Source organism: Leishmania donovani, chromosome 20, assembly GCF_000227135.1.
Source record: "Leishmania donovani BPK282A1 complete genome, chromosome 20".
In the NCBI taxonomy this organism is placed as follows: domain Eukaryota; phylum Euglenozoa; class Kinetoplastea; order Trypanosomatida; family Trypanosomatidae; genus Leishmania; species Leishmania donovani.
In genome coordinates, this window is record NC_018247.1 from 128,468 (window position 1) to 144,031 (window position 15,564).

The 15,564-nt window shown below is 59.1% G+C and overlaps 4 protein-coding genes across 4 annotated transcripts; all 4 read left to right on the forward strand.

Moving 5' to 3' along the window:
* Positions 1 to 1,724: 1,724 nt before the first annotated feature.
* On the forward strand, positions 1,725 to 3,923 carry LDBPK_200400 (hypothetical protein, conserved; the record flags this gene model as incomplete). The annotated part of the gene is made up of 1 exon (XM_003860332.1): positions 1,725 to 3,923. The coding sequence occupies one exon, from the start codon at positions 1,725 to 1,727 to the stop codon at positions 3,921 to 3,923; it is 2,199 nt and encodes a 732-aa protein (XP_003860380.1).
* A 1,045-nt stretch (positions 3,924 to 4,968) lies between these two features.
* Positions 4,969 to 6,363, forward strand: LDBPK_200410 (hypothetical protein; the record flags this gene model as incomplete). Its single annotated transcript, XM_003860333.1, has 1 exon — positions 4,969 to 6,363. The coding sequence occupies one exon, from the start codon at positions 4,969 to 4,971 to the stop codon at positions 6,361 to 6,363; it is 1,395 nt and encodes a 464-aa protein (XP_003860381.1).
* Positions 6,364 to 9,206: 2,843 nt separating this feature from the next.
* On the forward strand, positions 9,207 to 10,169 carry LDBPK_200420 (hypothetical protein, conserved; the record flags this gene model as incomplete). The annotated part of the gene is made up of 1 exon (XM_003860334.1): positions 9,207 to 10,169. One exon carries the CDS (start codon positions 9,207 to 9,209, stop codon positions 10,167 to 10,169), a length of 963 nt encoding a protein of 320 aa, XP_003860382.1.
* A 3,424-nt stretch (positions 10,170 to 13,593) lies between these two features.
* On the forward strand, positions 13,594 to 15,564 carry LDBPK_200430 (hypothetical protein, conserved; the record flags this gene model as incomplete). The annotated part of the gene is made up of 1 exon (XM_003860335.1): positions 13,594 to 15,564. A coding segment is annotated over one exon (1,971 nt), but the record flags the coding sequence as incomplete, so codon positions are not given.

Consider the following 15,564-nt stretch of genomic DNA (forward strand, 5'->3'; position numbering starts at 1 on the left):
CCCCCCCCCAAATGACGAATGTGGCATCTCTCCACGGACACCGCATTCGCACTGCGGTGCGTGACATCACTGTTGCCTTCGAACCTAATACCAGGGCCGATGCGGGCGTGGGTGTGGGTGTGCAGCTGAAGAGTGCCCGGACGTGTGCGACTGCGTGATGAGCTATAGGTCTACGACGAACAACTCGTCTGATCACCCTTGTTGATGACCCCACACACCTTTTGCTTCCTCACTGACTGGCAGTCGCGGCCGCTGTGTGCTTGCGCGCGTGGACGACGGAGCGCGGGGCAAGGCGGTGTGGAGCACGTGCGCACATAGAGGCTCGAATGTGGTGATGTGGGACGCTTGGCGTAGGCCTCTTGCATTCTTATATGGCTGATGGGGATGATGGATGTGTAGGAATGGTTGTGGTTTTGGGGACATTGCTGACTATGAGGGCTGCTGTGTGGAGCAGTCGTGGGAGATGCCGGATTGTGGTGGTGGCGATGGGTATTGGGGTGTGGCTTTGGATAATGTTCTTCCGCCGTTCTTGCGTGTGCATTTGTAGTGCGGCGCACCCGCTGGAAACCCGTTGTCTGTGTGCGTGTTTTTGGTGCCCCTGATGGACTGCTGAGCAGTCGAGAGGCGAAAACGTTTGAATGAGGCGTTGCGGCGGTGGGTATCGAAGTATTTTCCACCTGCCCTAAAAGTAGGCTGCCTCGTTAACCTCACTACCAACCTTCTGGGCGTGTTCGTGCATGTGGGCGCGTGGATGCCTGAGCGCGACTGCACTGCCAGATAAGAAACCGGAAACCCCTGCACATACACCTACTCTTTTTGACTGACGTGCGCACCATGTGTGTCTCATTCTTGTCGGCCCTCATCGTCGCTCTCCCCATCCGTGCACGACATACTTTTTTTTCTCTACGCCCTTCGTCGCGTTCGCGCCGGCAAACTTGCACGTACCCCGATGGCTGTGCCGTTCCTTTTTCAGTGATCAACGCAAACGCGTTCTCTGATCTGCTTTTTCGCGTGTAGGAACGCCCTAGCTTTCTCTGCACCTGCTGTGGCGCCTCTCTTCTATTTACCCATATATATATATGAATACACATATGTGATCTTGTAAACTTGTGTGCTTGTTTGGAGGCCTGCGTGGCGTCATACTTGTTTCAGCAATCCTGTGTGACTATGTCCTCCTCCGACGCACGCTACCTCTCTTGATACGTCTAGCTCGCCACGCGTGACTAATCTTATCCCTTCCCCGCTTATTCCAGCACGAGTGCGCGCCCGTGCTAGCGGCCGTCTCTGTGGGTGCGTGTGCGCGTGCAGACGGCGTCGTCTTTATTCCTTTATGGGCTATCCACCTATTTCTCCCAAGCTGCACGTGTCTTCGTTCGAATACGACCTTAGCATCTGATTGGCTTGGCGCACTGCCAATTCCGGCTACCGTGAAGCCGTGTCGGTTGCCGCGCTCTCTCTTCGCCTCCGACTCACTCGCACATCCGCAGCGTCGGTTTTATTGTTGTGAGCCTCGCTGTCGCCATCACAGCCTGGCACACACACATACATATATATATATATATATACATGAATACACGCCCTCCGTCAACGTACGCGCACATCTGCCGCATCTTTTCCACAGCCCTGTGGTCAATCGTCTCTGTGAATCGCCTCAGCGGATAAAGAACGGGCATCCCCCCTCCCCCCCCCCCACACACACACGCACGCGCGCAGAGCAACCAATCATGCCGGCGACGCTCATGAATGAGAAAGGTGACCCGTGGCGGTGGGTCGTGCTAGCCCTTTTCTGCCTCTACAGCGCGTCGAACGCAATACAGTGGATCACGTACTCGTCGATCGCGACGGCAACTCGCACCTTCTTTGACCTGACGACGAATCAGCTGAACATGCTCTCCTCCGTCTACATGATCGTCTTCGTCGTCGGCGCCTACTTTACCTGCACAACCTTTGAGCGCTGGGGGGTGAGGCGTGGTGTTCTTATCGGATGTGAACTGAACGCCATGGGGTCGATCCTGAAGGTGGCCCCCGGGTTGCAGAAGCCGTGCTACCTCACCCTGGTTTTGCCGCAGACCCTCAATTCGATCGCGCAGCTCTTTGTGCTGTCGACGCCGCCGCTGATTGCGGCGCAGTACTTTGCGCCGCACCAGCGTACCTTCGCGACAGCCATTGCAGCCACGGCGAACAGCCTCGGTAACGCCATCGCTCTTTTCGCACCACCCTTGATCGTCAGGTCTAGTACCGGCACCACGAAGGAGTTCATGCTGTTGTTCTGCCTTGAGATGGGCTTCTGCGTCTTGATCACTGTCGGCGTCTTCCTCTTCCTGCGGCCACCAAGCTTCAAGGCACCGAGCCAGGCACTGCTCGGGGAACTCGCGTCTGCCGAGGGTCGCGCAGCGAGCGGCCGCGCGCAGCGCCCTGTTGCACAGCAGCTGCATCAGCGGCGCGGTGACCGAGAGGAGGGGGTCGCTCCCGACGAGTTGCAGAGTGAGACCTGCAGTAATGTGCAGAACGGCGATCGCAGCAGCGTTGAGGATAAGAACGATGACAGCGGCGTCGGCGCAGGACGAGGCCGCGCTGTCGCTCACGGCCAGCGTCACACGGCGTCAGGTGAACCAATAGCATCACACATCTCTGCGTGCGCCGGTGCACGCGGCAACAACACCAGCGTCAACCGCCCTGTTGTTGAATTCGCGGATGCGGAAGGTACGGCTAAGCCGGGCGGCGGTGCCTACAGCGCGCAGGAGGTCACTCTGGACCCATCCCCGGATTTTTACACCGAGTTTGACCGCGGCAGCATGAGCAAGCACAAGGCGATGACGATGTGGCACCGGCTTCGGCACAACGAGCACGTGATCACGTTCCTCGAGGTCGGTCACACCATCTACCTACTTCTATGCCGCCGCGACTTCGTCTTTTTGCTTGGCGCCTTCAGTATCAGTATGGGCAGTGTCTGGACCTACGCCTCTGTGCTGGCGCAGATCTTGGAGCCCTTCGGCGTGGCGGCCGAGCTGGCTGGCGGCATCGGTGCTTTCAACGTTATTGTCGGGACGGTGGTGTCCTACCTGGTCGGCCTCTGGGTGGACCGCACACGGCACTATAAGTACCCTCTGCTGGTTTGCTTGATGGGCTCCGTGCTGTGCTGCATCGGGCTCATCATCATCATGCTGAAGGCGCCGAGCCACACCCGCACAATGGATGGGCTCTGCTCTTTCATCTACATCTTTGCCGGCGTCTTCCAGAACACCGCCATTCCGATCTGCTTCGAGTTCGCGATGGAGATCTCCTACCCACTGCCCGAGTCCGTGCCCGGCGCCCTCCTCATGGCCGGCGCAAACCTGTGCTCTCTAATCATGCTCTCCGTCGCCTCTATGATGCTGGGCAACGGCGTTGCATCGACCTCGGCGTGTGTCAGTGTGCTCATTCTCATCACGTGCGTGTGCGTTGTCGGCGCCATTCTCGCTGTTTTCCCGCGCGAGAAGCTCTACCGTCGCGATGCAGAGGTGGAGGCACGGCAGCAGTTGGTGGCCGCCTCCGCCGACAGCTATGCGGCTAGCACTGCGGCGACTCGTCAGTTCTACGCGAACTCATTGACGGCGCATCCGCATCCGCAGCCGCCGCTACCGCTGTCAGGGCTGGAGAATGCTAGGCGGGGTGCACCAGCGCCGCTCAGCGGCGCCACCGGCAAGGACGCGGAGACCGAGAAGGAGATGCTGCCGCGTGCGGCACGCCGGCCTTCCGAGACAAAGGCGCCTCCTGCCGTCGTCGCGGTGTGCAAGAGCGTCTTCGCCGATGATGAGCTTCTCGACGACGCCCTGGTGGATGCGCGGCAGCTGCAGAACCGAATGACGCGAGAGGAGATGAATGGCGGCACGCCGGGACTGGCACAACACCAAGAGGAGGAGATGTGCGCGCGGCACCGCTGAAGTCGTCAACGCGTCTACAACCCCTCAACCACACATGCTCACCTCCGCTTCGCGTTGCTCGGAACTCCTCCCACTACATGGACGCGACAACGATGACGAGTGTGCTTAGTATTCTTTCAGCTGTGCGTGTGCGCCGGTGGATGTGAATATGCGTGCCTGCCCGAGTGTAATGTGCGAGCGACGCTACTCTCGCCTCAACGACTCGCCTGCTTGCGCCCGTCGTTTTTTTGAGCTGACTGCGGTCTTGCTCGGCGTAGCCATGCCGTGAGCGTTCTCTGCGTTTGCAGGCGCGCGCGCACACACACACACGCACGCACACAGCGTGTGCACCAGAAGGCCCTTCTGCGTAAAGGACACGCCCACCTATCTTCAGATAATCAATCTCTAGAGCGAAAGCGAGCGACTGAAACAAGGGAACTTCTCCAGGAAAGCGCATGCCGTGTGCTGCCGGTTCAGGTGGAGCGGACGGCAGGTGACAAGCGGTTGTCGGTGCGAGAGGAACGCGATTCTCTTCTTCCACAAGCATCATGCACCATGTTGCTGGTCAGAGTAGCTGCTCCCGCCAACCCGGGAAACGCAGCCGCATACTGAGGACGGGAGGGATCGAGCATCATTCTCGCACATATGAGGAGCCTCTGCGTGCACATTTGGGCGAATGTGTGTGTGTGTGTGTCTCTGCACGTTGTGACAACTTTCCATGCCACCCCTCTCATCGCCCCCCCCCGGACTCTCCCTCTCCTCGACCCCAGTTTGGGGTGTGCGATAGCACCCAAACGTATATTCACATGTTGGCTGCAGCGAGACTGCTGCCGCGTTTACGGGCGCTCTCTGCAGCGCCGGAGAAGCGACAGCTAGCAACAGCGGCCCTCGTCCTTGGGTCGTCCTTGCCTTCTATGCCACCTTAGTGACTGCGGGCCCCGCGCAGCAGCCTCTACGCAATGCGGATGATGACGGCCAACCCTCCAATGTGAAAGACGCGCCGTCTGCGCTTGCGTTGTGGCCCTTCATCCTCATCGCTGCCGCGGCGATCGCCGTCGTCACATGGATGGTGCTGGCCGCCCTGCAGTGGTGTCGCGCCCGCAGTCGCCGCACTGAGGACGCTGCGCGAGGCGAAGAAATCGAGGAGAGCATCCGTCTCGTGACGACCCGCCTGTACCGGATACAAGAGCTGTGGCAGGCGCATCAGCTGCGAGCCGTTTCACAGCAGCACGACTCTTGCACAGAGACGCTTCAGCACGGCCCGATGAGTGTAAAGATGCAAGAGTCTCGTGAACTCTCTCACCAACAGCTGCAAGTGCACATCTCTTCATGCAATGCGTCTGACGAAAACGCTGAGGTGCTACTGACCCCCAAGACCGCCGCGCCATCATCGTTTCACCTCCATCACTGCCGACCGCCGCCGCCGCCGCCACCGATTTATCAGCAGCATCTGCAGAATGCATCAGTGACCTCGAGCTATCAGCCCGGTATAGCTGGTGGCAGCGACTTGCTGGCCAAGCTCAAGCCGGACTCACTCATGTCACTGTCCTCCGCACGCGGGCTGAAAGCGACCGTGCCCCTGTCGCCCTTGATACGCAGCACCGGAATCATTCCGTCGCTTCGATCTGCGGCGTCCACACGCGTGTTTGCTGGAATCTCAAACGCAGCCGCTTTACGTCGCTCCCTGCGCGCTCCCCAGCTGGACATGGAACCGCCGGCATTCCCCTTGCTGCCGCCGCCTACACAGCACCCGTCTAGCTCGTCATCCACTCTAACGACGTGGAGCGAATTCGAGGAGTCGCCGTTCTACCAAGTGATCTCGACTTTTCAGTTCCCGGTCGACCTCTCGGGGGAGCCGAGCGGGGGTACGGACGAGTCTGTGCTTGAAACTAGCAGTGTAGAAACATTGGTGGTGCATTACCGCGGCGGCGGCGGGGCACAATCACCGCGCGGCACAGCTGACGACTGCGCCGAGGAAGGCATGGCTGCAATGGCGCGGCACACAGGCGTTGCGGCGGCATACAGACATGTCGACCTCCACATCCATCTCGAAGTTGATGAGCCGGACGAAACGCCGATGCCGCAGCGGTGTCGTTATGGATGTGCTGGGGAGAAGCACCGAGGTCTCTTGCCTTCACCGACGCCGCATTCATGTCCGCGACGCTACTTTGAGGGTGATGCCGCGTTCATGAGTAATAGTCCCGCAGTAGAGGATAGCCGTGTAAACCTCGCAGCGGGCAACAACTCAGCTGCCCTACCAGCCACACGGACAGAGCGCCGTGCCCATGAGACCGTGGCTGCAGCTGTTGCCGAAGGTGGCGACTCGTCGCTGGATGCATCTGTCTTCGCTGACGATGCGGAGTTGCAGGGACGCTTCACCCCCAGTCGCTTAAAGAGTGCGAGGGAATCGGGCGGCAGCCGACTTCTGCTCGTATCTCTGCATCCCACCGCTCTACAGTAACAGGCGCGAAACTCGCGCGTGACACGGGTGCTTCCTCCTCCGCGCACGCCAAAACCGCCACCGGCTCCCTTCCACGTCAACAGCTCCTCCACTTGACTCGCCAAGAGCGCTCTATGATGGCACCGTAGAACGCCAATTCATCGTCACCACCAACACCACTGTTACCACTGAAGTGCGTGCAGAGAAAATCGACGGAGGAAGCGCTCGACAACTCGACAACCTGCTAATGAATGCTCTATGCACAATCTACAGCGCTCCCCCCTCCCTCCCTCCCTCCCCGGTAACACGGCGGTGCCCCTGCAGTGTCTAGTGGTACGTGCTTGTATTTCACGCTCAGTGCATATGGAAGTCGTAGATGTGATGGAACGCCGCAGATAACGCGCAGCATACCCCCTGCGTCTCAAGCTTGACCCCGTGTGTACATGTTTTCCCTTTTGCATGTCATCAACTTCTTTGCATTGAACTCCGGTTGATGTATGCATGGCTGTCCCTTCCTTCCCTCCCTGGGTGTACCGTGTTTGTGTGTGTACGTGTGCTTGTGTGTGTGTAGGCCACGGGCCCCTCCTGCTCTCTCTCTGTGTTTTTTTTTTTGCGTTTCCCCTTCTCATCTGCTTTGCTTATTTTGTGTATTTGTGTTTATTCCTCCTCCTCGCTGCCCCGTTGAGCTACTCAGGGTGGGGGTACGGAGTGCCGTCTGTCTGCATTGACACCCTGTCACTCAGTCACTTGCACAGACACATGTGCACAAACCAGCAGCAACGCGTATGTGTGCGCGTAGCCTGCTTAGCCTGCGTCTTTAATATACTTTCCAGCGTTCCCTTTTCTATTTCTTCTCGGTTCTGCAACGTCTCACCTGCGTTGTTAGATGCTTGCGTTTTCAACGCAACGTCTGCAGCCGACCTCTACATGCAAGTGAAAGTGTCACGAGCCGTTGCGTGTGTAGAGCGTCGCTATTCCCAACGGTAGTGTCTGCGCCTTCTTGTCTCTGCACCCATCTATATCTACCTCTATAGATGTGTTTTGGCGTACTCGTGGTGCGCTATGCCTTCTTACCCCTCCTCCTTTTGGTCTTTCTCTGCCGTTCTCCTCTCGTCCTGCTCGTTCTCGCATTTTTCTTTTCATGTGTTGTGCTGATCAGGGCCGGAGCACCCCGACTGCTGCCGCGTTTCGCTGCTGATATTGTCGCGGACCGCACACGCACTCACACACACACACATGCATATTTACTGATTTCTTCTCTGTTTGGCTCCTCCGTTGCTGCTCTTTCATTGGTGCATGGCAGGACCGTTTTCTTTCTCCTTTTGTTGTCATGGACATCGTACAGCAACTCTTTCGGTGCGTGTTCGGCGCTCTGAGTCCGTCATGGCGGGGGCGACACCGCTCAGTGCTTCGTACCTCAGGGTCCAGCACACCCGCTCTCTGTGTCGGGAAGCCAAGCAGCCCCTTATGTCCCTGCCGATGCCAGACCACCTCTGGCGCAGACAGGGTCAAGCACCCCACGGCGCAAGGAGGGGCCAGAGCGAGCCGCGACAGTGCAGACGTGTGCGCCATCCATGGGATGGGCAATGCGCCAGCCTGACCCGCACCTACCTCACCAGGCCCTCGCACTGCCCTGCCGGTGGGGTGGTGGGGAGCCTGGGCCACCCCGATGGCGGCACCGCGTGGCGACCGGCACAATGGGAGCGGCTGTGCGGCGACCTGCGAGGCGGGGATGGTGGGCGGAGTCTGAGTCCGAGGCGATGCTCCGATGAATGAGTAGGCGCATCGCTGTAACGTGTGTGTGTGTGTGTGCGCGTGTTCGGCTGCTTCGCACGACGCGGATGGGGGCCTGTGACAGGGCTGGTGTGTGTGTGTGTGGTGTGCGTGTGGTGTGCGTGTGGTGGTGGGGAGGTGCAGCTTAGTTTGACCTCATGCTCTATGGCCGGAGTACTGCACATGGCGAAAGAAGAACTGTTCGCTGCTTTCCTGTATCCCTCCACGCTGTTCTCGGGACAGGGCGGTGCGATATGACCGGCGGGGCGCTCGGCTTGCCGTTTCACTGTACACTGAAGGTGCGCTGCTTTGCTCTACCCGGCCAATGATGCGTCTCTCTAGTTGCCATGCTAGCTGGAGGAAGGGGCCTCTTCTCCCTCTCTCTCGCTCGTTCCACTATCCGCGCCCACAGAAGTAAGTCACACCCATCGGACCTCCTTGGTGTCCACACCCGGTGCGGCAGAAAGCGGAAAGGACTGTTGGCGCCGCACTCTTGTCGGCACACAAACAGAGTCGTATACGCGTATTCGGTTCTCTGTTAGGAGACGCGCTCTGTTCCCGCCGGTAAGGTCCTCGATGTTGATGATGCAACCGCGCGCGCACGCACACACACAGCCCAGAAGCTGGATGGGCGCCGACACTTATGCGGAGTCGCTTAATGGCCTCGGTGCAACACTCTCTCTTCACCCTTCTTGCACGCAGCCCCAGGAGCAGCAGTCTGTTTACGCACTTGCAAGCCCCCCTCCCCCACACACTGAAACCGGAAAACACACGCAAACACAAGTAAGCGACGAAATCCGGCTCAGTGCCGACCACACCTTTCTCGCTCGCGTCTCCAGCTCGACTCTCTTTGGTTCCTTTCGAATTTTGTACAGCCGGCTAGTCTTCTAACCTCTCTCGCTCTTTCTCTCTTCATCTCCGGCTCGCATCGGCACCCGCACTATCACCCCACCGCACGGAAGACACTCCGAAGGGGCAGCTTCTCAGCCCCGCCCGCTTCTGCCTCCCAGGACACCGCTTTACCTGTGAGTATTGCTGTTTCCACGTCTTCGCCCGTGAGGGTTGCCCAAAAGCCTTCACCCTTCATTGCGATGAAGCGCTCGCCGTCACGCATCAGAACTGCCGCGCTCCTGGTGGCCCTCCTGGCGCTGCTCGGCACGACAGCGGTGCGGGCGTACTCGGTCCGCTATGCGGGCAGGACTTCCGCGAACGGCATCATGAACTTCGAGTCGTTGGGCTACTGCGCCCAGGATGACTCAGGGCACTCGATGATGCCGAAGCTGCGGAGCTATCAGCTATCTGCCGAAGATGTGATGTTGGCGAACAGGTTCGACATGGCCCCGATCGGTGGTGAGTCGCGCCAGTCTGCCTGCCTCAGCGAAAATTGCACGTGGCAGTTCAACCACGGCTTGCACTACCGCAACGAGTTAACGTTCTTCTATGGAGTCGTGTACAAGGACACCCTGCGCGGTGGCCCGGTCGAAGGCGTGTACAACAACTTTGCCCCTGGCCAGCCGCTCTGGTGGGGTAACGCCAGCTACTGGGGCGGCCGCCAGCCGTACATGGCGAGCAACGGCGAGTGGAGGAACGGCAACGTGGTCACGTACTACACGCAGTGGGTGTGCGAGTACTACGAGTACCAACACTCGGATGCGTCCATCTTCCCTACCTACCCGGACGGTGACGTCATCACGGAGCATTTTGCCGGCGGCTACTACCACTGCGGCAGGTTGGTGGAGCGCGACTCACAGGGTCGCTGGATCTACCAACGCTGCAAGGAGCCGTTCCCATGGTGGGCCGGTCTCGTCATCGCCGTCATCAGCCTCATCGCGGTGGTCGTCATCATAATAGCAATCTGCTGTTGGGCCTTTTACTGCAAGCGCACGAAGGATTCCAAGGAGCGGATGCAAAAACTGGAGACGCTGGCTGACAACCCGGCGCATGTGCCGACGCAGACACAGGTGGGCCTGAGCCGCACTCCGCTCTACAACGGCGGCGATCAGTCGATCCATGATGAGTACTCCGATGCGGAAGCCGAAGTAGGTGCGCACTAGCGTGCGTGAGGGCGTGCGGGAGAAGAGGTTTGACCTTCACCTCCGCCTCTCCTTTCCCATGTGCACACGCCTACCTGTGCTTCGACCCCCGTGCATGTGTGCTTACGCATGTATGTGCATGTGTGCGAGCATGTATTGCCCCTCCCCCTCTTCTACCGCACGTGTGCTTCATGCTTCGATTTATGTGCACACGCACACATAAATATATGTATACGCTATATATGTGCATATGCCTAAATAGAATTTTTTAGTTTGTTGTTGTTGGAACTCCTTCGAAGCCGCTCATTCCTCTCCGTCTTCTCCTCTTCCGTCATCATCTCGGACTCGTCCTCTCCCCTGCCCCACCCCCTACCCTGCTCACCGACTCTCTACTTCCGCTTTTCTCGTTTCGCAGAGACGAGGCATGTGTCCCGCACACTCGGCTCTGACGCAGGTCGGCAAACGCGTCGCGACGTGCGGGTTTGTCAGGGCACTCGCAAAGGAGAGCGAAGAGAGAGGCGGGGAGAGCGAGAAGATACTTGGCCGATGTGCCTCTCATGTGTGTTCGTGTGTCTTGAGTTGTTTTTGTGGCCCTTTTCTTGAAGTCCCTCCCCTCCCTGCCTTCCTCCGACGATATAACTATCTCTCTTTGTGTTTATGTGTCTTCTGCCGTTGTTTCTGGCTCCGCGTGGGGCGCGCATCCTTTCGTTTCGTTTTTGTTGTTGTCCTCTTCACGCTCTGCTCGGCGCCTCTTCCCTTTTCCGTGTGCTCGTGTGAGCCTGTGTGTGCTTGTGGGCTATCTCTGTCGGGCTCCTCTCCACGGACAGACACACGCACACAGAACATATGCACACAGACACATAGACCGCACGCATGTCCACCATGACGGCCCCATCAGCTTCCCTTTTCCCCTCCACGCGACAAGCACCGCGGTCTTGTGTGTGTGTGTGTGCATCTCGTCTCTTTTTCTTTGCGTATATATCTTTTTCGAGGGCAGGGCCGGAGGGCGTGAATGGCACGGACTGTATGTGCCGTTCCTACCTCACAGCGAACCTTCTCGTCCCGTCTTCTCCATCACGCGACTTCCTTGTTTCTCATTCGCCTTTTTTCCCCTCCCTCCGCGTCGGTGACTGTGACATCCGCATAGGCGTCTGTACGCACTGGCAGGTGAGGGGAAGCATGGCTCGGTGTCCGGGAGCCCTCCGCAGACGGCGAAAGTGTGGGAGCTGTGCGAGGTACAGCCAGGTGGTGGACCGAGACAGAGACGGCAACGCTTATATGTGCTCGGCTCTGCTGCGCCGCCTCGTTGTTTGCGCACATGGCGGTTTGCCTTCTTCGTTCCAGCGAAGACATTCTGCACGTCTTTGTTCTGTGACGTTCCCTCACGCGAAAGGCAATGTCGCTGTCGCTGCTGCTGTCGCTACCGCCTCACACTGACTCAGCTTCCTCCCCGCCCTCTTGTCCCATTCCACGAGCTGCTTTGGTCTTCCAGCGCGCCCTTCGCTGCAGGCGAAGCGAGACGCGGATTCCTGAAGAGGGAAGACTACCGACTTTCACAGTTGCTGCGCCCTTACGTGTGTGAGACTCCCTTTGGGACGCTGGTGAGGTGGCCGGCGGTGGGCGTGAGCATCGGCGGTGGCGGCCGTGCGCAGTGATAGTGTTTTTCGCCGCTTCAGCGAGGTCGGCCGTGCCAGAGTATTGACCGTCCGAGGAAGAAAGGCGAAGACGAGGGGCTGTCATGTTGCACCGAAAGCTGTTGCACAACACGTGCACATACACTCACACGCAAAGCCACACTCCGAGTCCGTGAGACGTGTGTGTGTATGTGACTGCATCGAGCTTGCAGCTGTAGCTGCGCCGTTGCGCGTGCGTGTACGCTTATGCGCATGTATCTCTGTGAAGTGCCGCTTTCGGTGGGAGACATGGTTTTCTTCCCCTTTTCTTATACTCGTGTCGGCTGTCTGTCCTGTATATTTTTGCGAGTTTGAGTGCCCGTACACAATCCGCCGCCCTCCGTGTGTCTGTGCCTGTGCGCTTTCTGGGCGTAGAAGGCATGAATTCCTCCTTCGGACGACTTGGCCCTCTGTCGCTGCGCTGCGATGGCTCGTTCTTTGACTCCTTCCTCTCTATCTTTCCTTTTCTCTGGTGCGCATTTTATCATTTTCTTTCGCTGTTGGGTTTGCGCACGCCTCGGCGCTTCACGTTGTGTTGGCATTCACTTCCTGTATGTATGCGTGTAGGGACACGTGCACGTCATGATGGGTCGGTGCCCCTCATCATAGTCGCCACGCGCTGGTGAGGGGTTGGGTTGGGTGGGGATTGCACAGCGTTAGCCAAAAAAAAATACAGGGAGGTCTCGCGCTTCAGCTGTTTGCGTCACGCAGACGAACAGAGACACACACCCATCAATCGGTGATGCCGAGAAACACGTGCACGAGTCTCTCTGTGACCACTGCCCCCTACCTCTCTCTTTCTCTGTCTGTGTGCTGAAGACGTTCCGTGCAGATGCCATCCACCTCCCTCCACCCATTAAACCCATCGACATGTAAACTTGTTCTTTCTTTCGATACTCCCCTGTCCTTCCTGTCCTCCCCATTCTCGGCGCTCTCGTTGTGATTTTGTTTCTTGGTTCTTCTCCTGCCCTCTTTTTTGCCTTCATCCCCACCACCCCTTGTCGCCTCTCCGCACGGTCTTTTCAGTCCCTCGACTCTTCCTGCCCCACCCTTCTGTACCAGCCCCTCCCCCACTCCCAGGTGCCACACCTACATGTGCCCAAAGGCCTCACGCGTGCGTCTGTGTGTGTGTCTCTCTATGTGTTCGCCCATGTCCCTGCCGTTGTGATGCAGCGCACGGCGCCCCGCACCACGCTAGGGAACAGCGAGGCGCAGAAAGCCCCGAAAAGAAAAAAAGGAATGCGCTGAGAAAGTAAGCAAAACAGAGGGCCCCCCCCCCCACACACACACGCACGGAGACATGCGGGCACCCAGGCACATTTCTCACTGGAATGCAGACGGACAGGCGCGTGCCGCCACTGCCGATACAGTGTTCACCATCATCTGCGAAACCTCATCTGCGTGCTTGCTTTCTGTCTGGGCGTTGGTAATGGTTGGTGCTGGTGCGTGTTGTGTGAATCGGCTTCGCCTCAGTCTCTCTCGCATACTCGTCTGCTCATTGTGTTCTGTTGCACCTCTCTCGCATCTCTGCTCACGCGCACATCACCGCTGCGTGCGGTCATGCACGCGTGCAGCTCTCCTCTTTTCTGTGTAGCGTAGTATCAGCCTCCTTGCGCCAGCGGAGCCCTTGCGGGCTAGAAGGTGTCTGCGCTCCCCATCGTAAAGGCGCTTCCTAATTTCGCCGGGCCCACGCGTCACCCCCGCCCACCCCATTTCAGGGTGTCACAGGCTACCAACACGCACAAGCGAACAGACGTTTTCACGCTCTGAGAATGGAGGCGCAGCTTTTCCAACTTCACCGCTCGGAGTGGTATGAGCGGGTCCAGGTCTTTCTCGTCTTGGCAACGGAGCGCGTGACGTCGCTTCGGTCCGGCATCTTCTGGACCCTCTCTTACGTGCTGCTGCTGGCCCTCATGTATCTCTTTCACTCGCCGTTCCGCTCGCAGCTGGAGACCCGCACGGACTGGTACGCGCAGGTCACGAAGGGGCTGCAGATATGGCTCGCGGTGGTCCTCCTGTGTTTCCACGTCGGGCCTCATTTGGTGGAGTCTCGCTCTGCCGCTGCCGCCTCGACGGCCGCGAAGTCGGTGTCCTCGGACGCAACGCAGCACATCCTCGCCGAGGACGCGGTGACCACCATCTTCTTTCCGACCTTCTGCTTCACTAGCTCCTTCTGCCTGCTCCTGCACAAGATCAAGCGCCGCTACAAGCTCGCCTTTACCTACGGGCCCAGCTTCACGGTTGTGATGATCAACTCGGTGCTCTTGTCGAGCTTCGCGATGATGCACTACGCGGCATGCAGTGAGGTCTTTTCGACAGTGGAGATCGCCGTCGGGGCGCCGGAGAAGACGTGGCCGATTCCTTTCATTGGAAGCCTGACACCGCCGTCGACGTGGCTTCGGGCATCTCAGGTCGTCTGCCCGCAGCCAGTCGCCAAGAAGCCCTTTGCATGCCTTGCCTTTTTATGCTCTCTCTGCGTAGCCTTTGTGTGGATCGATTATCTTTACAAGAAGCATCTCGCCGGCGGAGACCCGTCGCGCGGCATCCTGTGGGCCGACATGTACCCGGAGAAAGCGCGGAGCAACAACTCTCCGCAGGCTGCCTCGTTGCGTGCCTCCCTAATCTTTCGCTGCTGGGGCCTGCGACGCACCCGCACCCCCGACAATCACGTAGCGAAGAGCCTTGGGCTCCCCGAGGGCGATCCAAGACTCCGGGAGGCGGCCCCGCAGACCATTTCGCTGCCCAGTCACGCAAAACACCCCAAGCGGCGGGGCGACGGCGACGTGGACCCGACCGGGTGGCAGGACGAGCACGACCGACTCGGCGTGTCAGCCGAAAAGTACGTCTCCCACCCCGCGAACCGGCCGGGCATGGTGCCGTGGTTCTCCACCTTCATCATTAGGACGACATGGCAGGCGCTGGCGCGCATGTCGCTCGAGTTCCTCACCTTCGACGTCCGTGTGCTGCAGCACTACGCGAAACCGAAGATTTTCGAGTTCCACTTCGGGTCGTCCCTGAACCAGTTGCCGCACTTTCGCATCGATGGCGACGACGACAGCACGTACACCGACAACGAGCCCGCTGCGGCTGGTGCTGCCAACCTCTCTGTCACCTCTCCTTCGACACCACTGCGTTGTCAGGCAACGGAAGCACTCGTGCCGTCGCCGCCCAAGACATCCCCGGGAAGGAAGGAGGCCGAGAAAGGCGACAGGGATATCTGGTTCGACTGGATCGCCGACGTCGGGGATGGCTTCAACCCAACTTATGCCATGGCCCGCCTCCTGGCCCGGCCATCCCTCAAAATACGGTGGCATCGCCCGCCGAGCAAGAGAGTCGGTCTTTCCTTCCTGCCGACCTTTGATGACTCGACGCCGACGAACACGCCGACTGTCGACAGGGAACCCTTCGTGCTGCCGCGTGGGTCTTTTGTGCTGGTTGGCGGCGACCTCGCCTATCCCAGCCCTAACGACGAGACGTACACGACGCGCCTGTTTGAGCCGTACCACGACGCAATGAGCAGCAACGTGCGGCTGCAGAGCGTGTTCCACGCGGAGCAGCGGCGCGTGGTTGTCGCGGACGCGAGCGACGCGGACGTTGCCCACATACACCTGTTGGACGCTGAGACGGTGTCTAGGATGGCGACGGGGCGTGCTGCGCTGCGGACGGGGCGCGCGACGGCGGAGGAGGCGCTGCGGAGCGTGCCGCTGCTGTTCGCGATCCCCGGCAACCACGACTGGTTCGAC